The 15,005-nt window shown below is 41.0% G+C and overlaps 1 protein-coding gene across 2 annotated transcripts; it reads right to left on the reverse strand.

The window, feature by feature from the left end:
• Nucleotides 1–73: 73 nt before the first annotated feature.
• RB195_006395 (uncharacterized protein) lies at nucleotides 74–12,799 on the reverse strand (the record flags this gene model as incomplete). 2 transcript variants are annotated; one of them, XM_064179452.1, is made up of 11 exons in its annotated part: nucleotides 74–340; nucleotides 624–695; nucleotides 727–775; nucleotides 859–961; nucleotides 1,050–1,155; nucleotides 1,246–1,367; nucleotides 1,647–1,776; nucleotides 1,832–1,905; nucleotides 1,979–2,138; nucleotides 6,518–6,622; nucleotides 12,761–12,799. In XM_064179452.1, 11 exons carry the CDS (start codon nucleotides 12,797–12,799, stop codon nucleotides 74–76), a joined length of 1,227 nt encoding a protein of 408 aa, XP_064036406.1. The 2 variants fall into 2 exon arrangements, with proteins under 2 accessions (XP_064036406.1, XP_013304094.2); XM_013448640.2 differs by lacking the exon at nucleotides 74–340 and having other exon boundaries at nucleotides 631–775.
• Nucleotides 12,800–15,005: the final 2,206 nt, after the last annotated feature.

Below are 15,005 nucleotides of genomic sequence, written 5' to 3' on the forward strand. Positions count from 1 at the left end.
TTGTCTTAGCCAAGGAAGCAAAACATTTGCTAGAAGGTGTTATATCATTTAAATTTCCCATAAGTCCCATACGTCAATAATACAGGACATTAAGGACAAGAAACCTTACAGAAATAAATATAAGAGCGAATATAGTTACAATCTGAACGGCGAAGAAAGTAATCTGCGAAAGCGGAGAATGCCGGTGATGGGCTCTAAACAAGTTGCACAGGGTTAGCTTGCAACTTGAACGTGTGAAGGCTCGTAATGTGTTTCGATCTCCGTTTTGTTGAAGCAAATGCAGAAATATGTTACTCCAGAAGATCAAGAACAAAATGAAGTGTGGAAAGCAGAGGTGGATCTTAATAAGGTACAGTTACGGTCCGAGTTCTCAGAAATGAAAAACTTTTTTTTATAATGTGATAAAACATTTGTATTCCCTGTAACTCATTTCTAGCACTTTCGATCTTTTAATCACTCCACAAGCCCTTGTTTCCGGGTTTGCTTTTCCTTCCTAAAATTTGGTTTCAAAACCTATTTTGTTCTGGAGATTTCTAGTTGCGATAGCACTGATCTGGGGATCTTTTCAGGTTTCAAAACCTTGTTCCTATTCTTGTATCAGTTACATGTGCTTATCGACATACCAGCAGATCAGAAGCGTCCCTGCGTGGCCTGCTGGAATGCAGCTCCCGCAGCAGCCGTCGTTGCAGCACTTGCTGCAGCTTGTACATTTCTGTCCGCCATCACGCCATTTGTGAACTCCTGACGAGCCTTGTCGATGGAGAAGCCGGATCCCCTACAAAAATCCAATTGGTTACACATAGCAGAAGTGCATTTGGAGTTCATTTAATGTGAAAAGTATTAAAACTGCAAGCTTACCTGTAAAGCTTATGCACTCTCAGCAAGGCATAAACCATACCAGCTAAAGCTGCAGTGAAAGATAGAGCTGAGACCAACATTATCAATGCAACCGGGATCGAAACTTAAGCAATTGCATCATTCTATGTATAAGAAAAATGGCAGAAACGTGCTGACAGAGCAGCCTAAAGTCAAAAGGAATAACATCGCACCTCCAAAAGTTTCGATAGTGTTGATCCAACCACATGCATACGACGAAATCCCGAGCGTTTGTACTAGTGTGAAAAGAGAGTGGAAGAAAAGAACAAAAAAGAACACCTAAATGAGGGGGTGCACGAACAGTATTCCAGCAACATCTCATGATGACTTCAGATTAAGTCAGGAATAGAGAGGAAGAATTAGACTTACCATGAAGTTGAAAGATGAGTCGTTACGGAATGCCTTGTAGACAGGGCGGAACCAGAACAAAAAAGAACAAGGCGAGAACAAACACAGCTGGATTATAGCGAGTAACAACTGGCCAACTGGACCTGAAGAAAATATCAGGTGTGTTGACAAACAGTAGAAGAGAAACACTGAACAGAAAACTATTTGTTACCAAGTAAGGATTTGTATTTTGATTATTTGTTTGAAAGCTTGGTTGTGATCTTCTATTTTTGTTCCTTTCTTTTTTTTTTTTTAATAATTAGTCTTGCTTTGCAAAACATCTGCCACTGATTAACAATGAAGTGTGCCGGGAAAATATTTTGTAAAATCGCACCTTTGCAAATAACACATAAAACTGGACGAATATTTTCGTAAAAACACACCTTTTGCAAATAACATATAAAACAGAGAAGCTATGACATTTGCGGTCAGGGCCAAGACGTAAATCAAAAACACATAGTACACCACTGTCACCGTTTTTTGGAATTGCACCGGGATTTCGACTTCAATATCCTGAATTGAAACGAACGATTACTTCGTTCAAAAACTCCAGAAGATTTCAAAAGACCTGGTAGAAACATGGTTCGATTGGAATGAATGCGGGAAGTGGTGGCCAGTTGTGAGGTCGCTGTGCATTACTTCCTATAACACGTCTTGATAAATCAGAGACCATAAGCAGAGAAATACTGGAAACGGAAGGTGTTGTGGTAGTCACCAGATTGTCCTGTGTGCATATTCTGCTGCATCTGTTGACGGCGATTGAGCTCTTCCTCTCGCTGACGCAATTCTTGTGATTTTCGCTCCAATTCCTCTTGTTTGCGAAACAACTCGTCGCTCATCGTAACCGTCGCGCCACCGCCCAACCCTGAGGTTCCCTAAGAAATAGAACAATTAATCGTGACCACCATTCTAAGGCTGTTCACATATTATTATGTTCCCTAAAATAAGTCCATGAATTTACGGACATCTCAATATTCAGTCAAAACGCAGAAATATTTTGTAGTGTATTTCTATTTCACTTAAACTGACACACTTTATATCTATATTTCACTACCCGGAACAATTGAAACAGCAATGTAGTCGGGTCGGACATCCTGGACAGGCATACCCTATTTTTCCCAAGACGTAGGACAACATTTGCTCACTGCCCTACTTCTAGCTCTCATACTCGGCAAAGCAGCCAAAAAGTCAACTACCCAGTAAATGCTACGCCCCACAACATATTTAGTCGTGTAATCGATCAAGCTGCAGGCCAATCAACTTGCTCCCGATCGTAACGTAGTAGATTCGTAATGAATCGCAGGACTGCTATCATCTTACATAAGAATAGAAGATTACGCACGTACGAACCCGAAATTATAGCTCGCAGAACTCTAGAAGCGTTTTGGATAAATGCAAAAGGTCCAAAAATGAATAGAAAGGAAGAGTGCTTAGCCGTGATCAACGAGCTGGCTCTGTATCAAGACCTTTGCGGGTTTGATCTACGGGGTCATATGCGGGTCGCATCCTAATTAGTATCAGCGGAGCGATTGCACCACGCGAATATGCGCTAACATCACGGCAACGCGGCTACTAAGGTAGGCACAACGATTTAGGTTTTTTGGTTTTTGTTTTCGGGTGTAACCGGGTGTAATAACCTAGGGGCTGATGACTAGTTCTGGATGGGGCATTTGAGAAGATATATTGCAAATGTTCTTACTTTTCAGGCTCTGACGAAGGCGACAACGCCAAAACGTTAGCCGTAATAAAATTTGTAAACAATCTTGCCTGTGGCTTAAATTTGACTATCGACAAGTTGCAATCTCTATGCCAAGATTCAAGGAAAGTCGAACTTTCGCACTTCTGTATTCCTATTGTTCTCATGTCCCTGTTTTTCTTCTCATGTTTATCAGTGCGAATTTGTATAATAAAATGAACATAATTTCTCCCGTTAAAATCATCCTTATACATCGCAAATTAAGGTAATAATAAGTGGTGGGAATGATTACCTTTGGTTCAAAAGTTTGATTATTTGATGGATTGGGATGGATGGATGGTTAACACGACAAGTTCACAGCACTCAAAAAAAAAGCTCCCTTAAAGGCAGCATACCACTGAATCAGACGTGGTCAAAGAATCCACGGAAAAGGCAAGAGTTGGGGTTGCAGGATCTGTTATGGTTCCGCTCATCTCTCCCTACTCGTCGTAAAAAAGGCGTGGACAATGACGTTTTTTTTACGACGATTCCAGTTGCAACGCGCCAACTTCGTGCACGCGCCGCATCCAAGTGCGATCGGTCGAAGATCAGTGATGTCTTTTCACCAGCCTAATCAAGCGAATGAATAGGCCACTAAGGGGATCGCAACGTGTGCATGGAGAAGCGATCTAACGTAAATCTTAATAAGCAAAGTGGTTCCCACGTCATTTTTTTTCTACGGCGATGAGGGAGAAATGAGCGGAACCACCCCGGATCCCGCAATCTGTGCAACCCTATCTCTAGCTATCTCTTTCCCGCGGATTCCCTCACCACGTCACATTCATGGTATGTTGCCTTTAAACTGAATTTAAAGGCACCACCCCACGAATCTGAGCTGGTGCATATTTCAGGTGGAGTATTTGTATACGGGATGGGAGACTACGGAGAGGGAGGTGATTCCGTCCATTTCTTGTTAATTGCCGTAAAAAACGGCCCGGAAGATGCGGCGCCGCAGAAGACTGGCGCGCTCCAATCGAACCTCTTGTACAAAATGGTGCGCCAAAACGAATGAAGCCGTATCTTCCGGGCCGTTTTTTACGGCAATTAGGAAGAAATGGACGGAATCACCCTCCTCCCCATAGTCTCCCATCCCGTATACGAATACTCCACCGGAAATCCGTACCACTCCAGATTCGTGGGGTGATGCCTTTAAATTGCTCCATATATATATATATATATATATATATATATATATATATATATATATATATATATATATATATATATATATACTTTGAACTTGCAACATAGAATCCTTCCTAAATGGAGACTGAACTATACTCCACGGCCCTGAGCAAGGAATCTTGAGTTAATCTTAGTTCTATTTCTTGCTCACCACACAGCTAACATTCGATTTCATCAGATGTTCAACGATTCTATTAATGACTTTTGTAACTTAATGCGCATTTTGATATGTAAAAGAAAGCACTCCTGCAGTTACCACTGGGAGTAAGTTGAAAGACTGTAGCGACGAGTTTACAAGCAGCAGCTGCACCAGACAGTAAAAGATATATATCACGTAAGAAAAGGTAGCGAAACGGTCACTGCCACTGCGGGGTCGATCTCAAGGAGGATAATTCTACGAGAGATGAAACATACACCAGCAACTGAAAAAGTGACTGATGTCTTTCTGTGCTCTTTTTCACTTCGACAAGCAAGCTCAAATACAGAAAATGAATTACAAAAAGTCACAGATTTCAAATAAATTCAGTAGTTTCTTGCAGCCCCTTACGAGCAGAATACAAAATGTAAACTGCAATGTGAACAGCCTAGAGTCGACGCAGAAATCTTACAGCGGATAACCCCCACGAGTTTGCCAAAACCCACCCATTTCTCTGCTCGCCTTCTTCTCCTCTCTTAAAGGATGAAGTATCTGGCGTTAATAAATCCGGTCGGAATGTGCCACCTCGTTCACTTCAATTCAGAATTCGTTCACATCAAAATTTTCCATTGAAAAGCTTTCCATTCCAAAGCTTGAGATGATAATCAATTTTAAATTCCCTCTTGATCACAGTTTCTAAAAAGGTTCAGAAGTGTACGAAGTATGAAAGAAATTTCTGCCAACACGATGTAGATGAGCTGGCAAAAACGATACCGTAGGTCCTAAATCAGTGAAGTCTAGCCACAAAAAAAAACACAATTTATCGTGCTCTCATTATACATTAGTGAAAGCTTTTATTCAAGATGGGGGAACTCTAAAAACGGTCGCGAAATGCATCACTGACCCAGAACAAATAGGAAATTCTCCTTTTTTAGACTCCCTTTGGAATTTTTCTGGGATGACCTTTATGATACCAGCGTCAGAGTAAATAACGCGTTGTAGCACCATCTAAACGTTCAATACAAATCTTGGAAATTTGCTTTCCAAATTAACCAGAATGAAGAAGGTCCAAAAAGTTTGCAAAGATTCTACTAGTATCTTGTTTTCCAAAGACCTACAATCAAACGTTCCAGACCGTGGATAAATTTTCCGTTTTGAAAATTCATTTGAGCACCTTCTTGTGCAGTTGTATCAAAACAGCAGTTTTAACAAATTTCTTTTAAAAAACAGGTGATAGAACAAAAATTTCTTTCGTCCTAGAACTTAATGAAACTTCTCGGAAGTTGAAACAGGTGAAGTTCCTGAGTGAAATATAAAAGAAGCCAATTTGATATTCCGGAAGTGTGTACAATATGTATTTTTTGGGAACAACAATAGAAACTTATTATAATGTTTGTAATTCATGTCGTTTTTGCATTTGTTAGGTCGAGAGAAAGTGAATACGCGGAAAAATGCAGTGACAGCTTCAGAGAAGCATAAGCAGCATGTTTTCGATTAATCGATAGCGCGCTGTCACAACATAATTGTCACTTAAATGGAAATGCAAAAGAGATCGAGATAATAGATAATGAGGTCGAGATATTCATGAAGAAGTAAGAATACTGACAGAATTCTTGGTTAGTGTAAACTATCAAGAAGAAAATAGAAGGGGTGACAAAGGAGTATGCTACTGAACACACTTCCATGAAAATAGAATGCTTGAACAACTCGTTTGAATCTAAACCACCGTAAAGACTAGAAACAGCTATCTTCTTACAAAAAATCTAAAATAAGCCTAGAAGACGACTCGGCTCACCATAAATTCTGACGTCTAGTTGGGATAAATTTAGCGGGAAGATATGCTTGTTAGTACTGTATTCCGAAACATGTATAGATAGTTTTCTTCATCAATAGCAATTCACGTAAAAAGATGCTGACACCAATAACATAATTAGTGGAGCCATGAACGTCCAATAATGAAGGACAATGATGAAGATAACATCTTGGTGGCATCGCAAATTGCTCGTGGTAGCGAGGAAATCATTCTTTTACTCCGCAATATTCGAAAAACTAAGGTGGTCGTGCAGCTGACAGTGATGCCTAAAGCATAAAGGAACACAAGCAAATGAATTTCATCTAGGTCTTAGGGTACCACGCGCACCGGTGGAGTTTCAATGCAGTTCGTATTAACGACTTCACGGACCACCTAGACTTCTTACCTGGTGAGTTGGCACAACGCCGGTACTCTGATTGGCGAAAGGATTGAAATCGGCGGAGGTTTCTGCTGCTTCAGTTTTAGATGTTGGCGGATTTCCAACTGGCTCCTGAAAAGTCAGAAAGTGTTTTATATCGGTGACATAATCACAAAGTAATCATTTGTTAGTTTAAAGAACACCACATAAAGGCAGTATACCATGAAACTGACAATGTCAGGATCTCTCCAGGAAAAGATAGCGTTAGGGGTGTAGATTAAGAGCATGAGCGTAAACACGCTCAAGTCTCCCTACTCGTCCTTAAAAGACTTCTGTACGATTTTTCCTACGAGACACGTTATAACGCGACAAACTTGCACAAGCGCCTTGTCTGCGAGAGAGCGGATTCTAATCAATGAGATTTTCCCACCAGTCCACTCACGTGAAAACGATGGAAGGGCGTCGGAGAGAACCGACAGGGATACAAATGTGGCGGTATAAGGTGTCTTGTAAACAAAAATCACAAAAAGGCCGTTTCCTACGCCGTTTATCAGGACAATTAAGGAGAATGAACGTGATCACGTCCATACTCGTAATCTACACCGCTAACCATATCTCTTCTAGACAGGAATTAATGTCCTCAATTTCGTGATTAAGCATTACTATTCCTAGTTCGTGACAACAACGTCAAAAAGTGTGGCACAAAGGTGTGTAAAGAAGCAGCGGCAAACATCAAGATTTTCACATTTCCCAACTCGGAAGTGGCGGGCAACTAAAATCCGCCTCCATTTCAGCATTTCTGCACCAATTACATCGTCAACAGACTTCCCACTCGTTATTTGCTGGATACGACCAGAACATCCAGCTTAGTCGGTGACTGACCATGTACGCCAGTCATTGGACGTTCTCAATTGCTAGAGCTGAGTTTTTCCTGGTTCATCAAGGTCTTGAAATGATTCTTTTCTAGTTGGTAGGCTGGCTTCACAGACAGCCACTCCATTAACAGTGCTGAGGCCTGACGAACCTTTTTCATCTTGACGATATGCTGTCTTGGCAGAAAAAATAGTTTTCTCGGATTATTTCCTTCAGTGCCTTTTCAAACTCTTTCACTCTAGAGGTCCAATCCTGTTTGCAATCTTATTCAAGTTGAAGACGCAAAAACGAATTTTTTCCTCGACGTTTTGACCGAGAGTTTATATCTTGCGATGCCCTGGATACACTTTGTAAAAGGGAGAGTCTTGCGAAGTCGTAACGCGGAAATAGTGCATTAAACGCTGTCCATCACTTACAGCACATCGTAAAAATAGAGAAAGTTGGTATTGTCGTGGAAAGCGTTTATTTCCGCGCAATTTCGGCCTAGTCAGCTGCTTGATTTTAACGTAGGTTTACATAATATGTTCCAGTGAAGAGTATGAAAATAATATCCGCCAAGTAGCTTTACATCCTTGCTACCAAGGCTGTGAACTCTGCCGAAAGCCTAAGATGTTAGCAGTGGTTTGAAGCATCAACGAGAAAACAAGCAAAAACGAAAGAAGGATTCTAAGGGGCTGCAACCCACATTTTGAGATGTTAGGACAGGAGCATAGTTTATCTGAAATCAATATTAAGAGGGAAGAGAGTAAATTAAAAATAATTAGTAAAAAGTTGGTTTTTTTCTGACCTAGAAAGAAGAAGTTTAATATGATGGAACTACTATTATTGTCACAGTATGAAACACCAGAAACGGGATGCGCTCAGATGCACAAAGGGAAAAACATTCTTTATCCCTTTTCTCCTTTTAAATATCAAAAATTGCACACGTCTTTGTCGTTTTATAGAGAAGATAAATAAAGGCAGATTAAGAAGACGAAGATCAACCTATTGTTCAAAGACAATTCAAGGAGCCTTAGAAAGATTTTTAAAAAATGTGGTTGACATTAAAGGCAGCATACCACGAATCTGGGGTGGTACGGATTTCAGGTGGGTAGTTCTTACACGTGGTCGTAGATTGCGGGGAAGAGGGTGATTCCGTTCATTTCTTCCTAATCGCCGTAAAAAAAACGGCTCGGAATATGAGGCTTCGAACGTTCCGGGCGCTGTTGTCCACGAAGAGTTGCATTGGAGCGCACCAGCCTTGTGCACGCCCCGTATCTTCCGGGCCGTTTTTTACGGCGATTAGGAAGAAATGAACGGAATCACCCTGCTTCCCATAATCTACGACCCCGTATAGATGTAACCCACATGAAACCCGTAGCACCCAAGATTCGTGGGACGATGCCTTTAAAGCCAGGGAATATAGTACCTCATTTGAGTCTCCTTTAAGGCTGCGTGGAAGGTCACGTAGCAGCATGCTGGATTGGTATAGGGGGTTCGTAGCTTTAGCTAAAGCTGTTGTGAATTCGTTTTAATTTGAATACAAGTATTTGCAACATGAATAGTGAGTGTGTGGCGCTGTCGGTTAGAGGTCCGCTGTAGTCATACGGTCTTTGGTTCGAAACCGCCCTAATGCAAACCAAGCCCAGGGTAAAATTTTAAAAAAATAAAACAACAGGTCCCTATATAAAAACCCTTGTGACTCGTAGTTGTGGTACGTGGTGGTCTGCTGAGTTAACAAGTCTAGCTAATGAGGTAAGTACTAGCCTATGTGTTGCTGTTTGAGTTTGCTTACCGTTTGGGTGCTTTCTGTAGGGTGATGAGGCGCTTGAGGGGATAGGTCACTAATGGCTTTGAGTTTTCCAGGCTCTGACGAAGGCGATATCGCCGAAACGTTAGCCGCTGTTTAATAAAGATCGATACCAATCTTGGCTACAGCTCAAGGAAATCAGTTAAAATTAATAAAACAACAATAATAAAATTTAAAAAAGTAAAATTAAAACTTAAAAATAATAAAATGAAATAAATTAAAAGTTAAAATTAAAAAATAAATTAGCACCAAACAAAGTCCAGGAGGACAAAAACCTTGGCTTGATTATCGCCTAGCCCCGCAAGTAATCGTATAGGCCAACATGCGTTCCAAAACTTCAACGATTAAGAATTGCACTAAAACGCGTTGGCGCGTCCCAGGTGAAGTGAGACGCCAGTGAATTCATCCTTTTTAATACTGAGTGTAGGGGTCATGACCACTTCTGCTGATTGCTGTTACTTAGCGCAGCTTCACTAAGCTGCTGTTTTTAGAAGTATGTCCCCTTCTGTGAGCATAAATGTGCATTTAATATCTTTTAACGTTCATCTAGTGTCTTGCACACATCGCAAGTTACTTTTGGAAATATGTGGAAGCCGACACTTTTGGTTAGAACATGACATTATAACATGTGCTACCATAGAGTTGAATTTGGCATAAACTTTAGTAACTTTCGCCTTCGCAACTTTCACCCTACACGCGCCACCAATCTCCTGATAAATATCATTTGCTTCATACAGGAATCATTTGGTTGTAGTCATCCATTCAATCCCGCTCTTAGAAGTACCTTTTTACGTCTTTTTTGTCTTTTGAAAAATGTGAACTTGAATTGTGCACCAGTCTGAAAGACACATACTGAATGGCTATAAATATTATTCTTCTATGTACAAACATGTTTCTTGCGGAATATAATGACTCGAGGATGAACCATCTAAATAAGTTGATTGGAAAAGAAAAGTCGAACCTTAACGCAAATATAAGGGTCGACAATCTCTGTAAGAAACTTATTTTAAGTGAGCATCAGATTGTATCAGAAAAACCTTGCGAAAACTGATAAATAAATAAATTAATATTACGATTTAACTTTGAACACTAGTTAAAGGCAGCATACCACGAATCTGACGTGGTGAAGAAATCCGAATCGGAAAAGCTAGAGATGGTGTTGTAGATTGCTCAGGGATGGTTCCGCTCTTCTCTTCGTGATCGTCGCAAGAAACGGCGTAAGAACTACTATGGTTATTGCGAGGTACGTTAGAACGCTTCTGCATGCAGACGTTCCGGTCCATTTACCAATCTGTTCATTGGTTTTTCAAGAACGATCGGTTTTCTACCGATCACACTTGGATGTGTCCCGTTGCAAATGAAATCGTCTAGAAAAAACGTCGTCTTCCAAGCTGTTTCTTACGACGATCAAGGAGAGATGGTCGGAACCACCCCTGATCACGCAATCTACAATCCTACCTCGAGGTTTTCCCGCGGACTGCTTCACCACGTCAGATTCGTGGTGTACTGCTTTAAGCCGTGAAAATTGTGAAAATTCATAGAAAGAACTAATCATGAGAATTTAAGATTCATGAAAACAGGAGGCAAAGAAGAAGGCTCTGAGATTCTTGAGGTTTTCCCTGGATGTGAGCAGGGCGCACCGCGGCAGGCCAATTCAGAACAGAGCGGCCTCGGCGCAGGCTTCTACTGGTTACAATTCACCACTGTCAGGCTGTGCAAGTTTACGTTTCTGCTTCATTTTCTGTCGTTTCTTCAATGTCATTCTTCTCGTCAGTCTAGCATCGCTTTTTTACAGGCTATTGCTGCTTCTCAAATTTATTGCTACCTTGCTTATGTCAAAAAATATATGACTCTTCTATAAAATCGAAGTAAGAGCGCGGTTCATTACTACCGTAGCAATGAGAACGTGAATAAAGAAGAACGACGTATAAACTACGAATAAGGATTACACTGACGTGAAAAGCGACTCTGAAGAAACGACGGAAACTGATAAGCACACATGAAGAGGGAACAACATGAGTTATAGAAGTTTATAGAAGGAAGGTACCCTTCTCTTAATATTGATCTATAGACCGCTTACCAAACAGAGGCTTTTTTGTTTCAGAGACTTCCTATCACGAAATGTTAGCAGGAGTCGCTCCATTCTAATTTGTTTGCACCGTTTATTTGCAACTCCTCTAAGAGTCGCTAACTCTGGGAGTCCACATGATCAGCTAAAGGAAATCCTCAGCACCGATTCGATCAAGAAAAATCATTTCATTTCAGTAACAATAAAATCTTTTTATTTCAAATTTGAATGTGGCGAAAACACGTCTAGACAGAAATTAAAAAGGAACACCGGCTACTTGCACAAAACAGCAGCACTGATGGAAAAAAAAAGAACACAGTTCAAGTGGTATACATTCCATGAAACAATTCACAAAAGATACGTGATCTATCCTCAATCGATCAATTATTGACAATGATCTTCCCTTATTCCTTTGAGGTGCTTCAACTACGACGTTTACAAAGTCCTATTTACTGATCCGATATGGAGAGCGTGAAGAATACCATTTATTTCATTACAGCCTTTATATTCGCATGAAAAAACAGCCTTGTATTTATTAATGTTATTTTTTAATAAAGTGATATCACTACATCACCTGAACTGTTTCTTTTCTTCCATTGATGCTTCTGTCGTGTGCAAATAATCAGTGTTCCTTATTTTCTGCATAAGTGTGTTCCCGCCCAACTCAAATGTGAAAAAGTTAGTATTATTACCCCGAGTAACCAATTGCACTTGAGAAACTACGTGGAGGATTTCCTTTCTACTTATGATGAACACGCTTGGAAGGGTTATAACGGGGGAAGTTATTTGCAACTCTTAAGTTGGAAAGAACGGTTGGAGCAATGTGCCTCGCTGGGAGTAGGGAAGGTCAATTCTACTGTGGAATAGCCAAAAGTTACTAATGTGCGAACCAAAGCTACAGAGGTCGAGGCCTTGAAACCTAGACAAGGGTATTAGAAAATCGCTTACATGTAGGTTCAAACTACTAAAATGTGGTATGGATACACCCTAACCATCCCTTCGAGATACAAATAGGCACAAATTTTCCTAACGGCGCAAATTATACTGGAGTTATACCTGCAAACAAAACTAAAGATGCTCTGAAACAAACTAAATACCTCATTTTTGCAAGCAGTCAACTAAGGAGTAAGATGCGTTGAACTTGCACATTATGGCATATCTGATTGAAGATGGAAATACACACTTCTACGAACCACTTAAGCCGTGAAGGGATGCTGCACTCTAACGCCGTCCCGCGACGCAGCCGCTGAAACAAGATCTGCGCAATACAGCGGAGCTCGCGGGACCCAGCACCTGTATCGACGAGCGACGCGACCGCCCGCGCAGCCGTTTCAGTAGATTTAAGTGGGGCCAGGATACAGGCTGTCCACGTAAAAATATACCACAGGAATGCATTGATAATTTCATTTCTTTTAATGTGCTATGATATAAACTGTCGTGTACACTGCAAAAGATAAAAAAAAAGCTATGTACAAGCTTCATTAGAAAACAAACGGAATAAAAGACCTGGCATAGGAAAAAAAAATCCAAAGAAACTTACTGCGAATGGATCCGCAAATGGATTACTGTTCAGAGCCATGATGTTTCAACTCAAGTAACTTAGTTCGATTTGCTCAGGAATATATCTGAAAAATGAAACACGAAGTAAGAGCAGAGCAAGGATGCCCTTAAATGAACCGAGATCTCGTATTTAAAAAGAGGAAAGTGGCAAAATGGTAGAATAATGCGGACTATCAAATCTGCTCTGATTAGACATATCGCCTTGGGTTCGTATCGTTAGGGACCCACACCTGCGAGAACATCCTTAAAGGCAGCATACCACAAATCTGAGGTGATGTGGATTTTAGGTGGAGTATACGTATACGGGGTCGTAGATTATGAAGACGGGGGTAGTTCTGCTCATCTCTCCCTGCATCACTGCAAACAGCCGCCTCCAGAATGCTGTTTTGTACGACGCCACCTATTGCAACGCTTCACCCCTTACGCCTCCTCCGCCCTGCGATTCGTCGAAAATCAATTCGGATTGCCCCCATAGGCAGAAAGGGACGCTACGCGAACAAGGGTGGCGAAAAAGAAATCGTACAAAACAGCATTCAGGGGCCGGCTGTTTGCAGTGATTCAGTGAGAGATGAGCGGAACCACCCTGGTCTCCATAATCTACGCCCCGTATACGGATACTAAACCTAAAATCCGTACCACCCCAGATTCGTGGTATGCTGCCTTTAATGGAATTGGCTAAGAACGATCGGTAATTGCGCTGTGCAGCAGTTGGTAACATCAGCAGATCATTGCGGTGCGTCTACTTTACGGAGCCAGGTCCCTTAAATAGCATAACTACACGATCGATTGGAGGTTCGAATCCACCCTAGCGCTCACCAAGCCCTTCAACCTTCCGTGGTCGACAAATTGGTACAAGAGCTGTCTGGGAGGATAAAAACACTGATTTGAGCTTCTCGTGAGGTGAAGGACGGTCCTGAGTGACATAACTCTCTATGCTCTTTCAAATAATCAATCTTTGAGTTCCTTTGTAATATTCTGATATTTCTTCTAAAAAATATTCCAACGCTTCTTCTTCATTTTTAACGAATTTCACTTTCTATGTTTGTTGTGTTTGCCGTGTCAGAAGAAAATTTCGTCATGTCACTGCATTAGAAGCACGACTTCATTTGCTGCTGAATGATCACAGCCGGTGCTGATCCTGTTCTGGCCCACCGACAGCCTACTCAACATGCGGAGATTCTACTGCACCTAATCGGCTGTATGTTGCTAATTACCGTCCCCAATTCTCAACCTAAACAAAAAGAAAAGAAACCAAAATTTGAAGAAGAGGATATGAGCTGCAAAAATGGTACAAACTCTTTAAAATCAGTGATTTATTTGCATTTTCTGCCTTCCCGTTCATTTTCAGTTAGCTTGCGCAGGGAATAGTAACACTTTAATTCGTTCCTATCAAGAATTGCTCAGTTTTTGAAGACAAAAAACGAAGGCCATCACATTTTTGTACTAGAAATCACTAGATGAATTCTAACCATTTTTTTGGGCGGGGGGAAGTGTTCTTGCTGTGCCAATTAGTCAGTGGAAACACCTCCAAAGAGGCATCTGAAAAAAATCATAAGGTTATCAGATCCCAACAACCTAAGCGAAATGCTTGGAAATCATATACAGTTCAACGCTGCCGTTCCCATCCATATAAATTAAAAATATGATCACATTATTGATTGTCGTTGGTTGTTGAAACCTGATAATTCTTTCGGCAGTTCTACGGCTACTCAGCTACGACAGCGAGACGGGTGAGGCAAAAACCGAGCGCAGCGCAAGTAGTGACCGTGTACAGTAGATGTCACCTCTAAGGGTATATTGCGAGAAATTTAAATTTAAAGTGCAAAGCCGCAACTCTGAAGAACTAACTCTCGCAATAAATTCATCCAAGAAATACTGAAAAAATCTTTCAATGCATTTCCAGAAATTTTTTTTTTGCCAGACTTCAAAACTGTTACATGAAAGTTACTTAATGATCAGTTACATGAACACTACTTAATGAACTGATCAAGATGATAACAAAGCGATCAGCACGCAAAATCTCACAAACACCTTCGGTGAAAATAGTGAACACATGAATACGGCCCCGGAGCCGTATTCACAACCTCTTCATAAACAACTATTGCCTACGAGAAAAAAACAACGAACAACACATAACCAGCCACACGTTGCTGAGACAACGTCAACATAAAGGCGCTTAAGATTTCATCCAGACGTCGACGTGCTTCAGCAGTCTGATTCTGTAC

The sequence above is a fragment of the Necator americanus genome, chromosome I (genome assembly GCF_031761385.1).
Source record: "Necator americanus strain Aroian chromosome I, whole genome shotgun sequence".
Taxonomy (NCBI): Eukaryota; Metazoa; Nematoda; class Chromadorea; order Rhabditida; family Ancylostomatidae; genus Necator; species Necator americanus.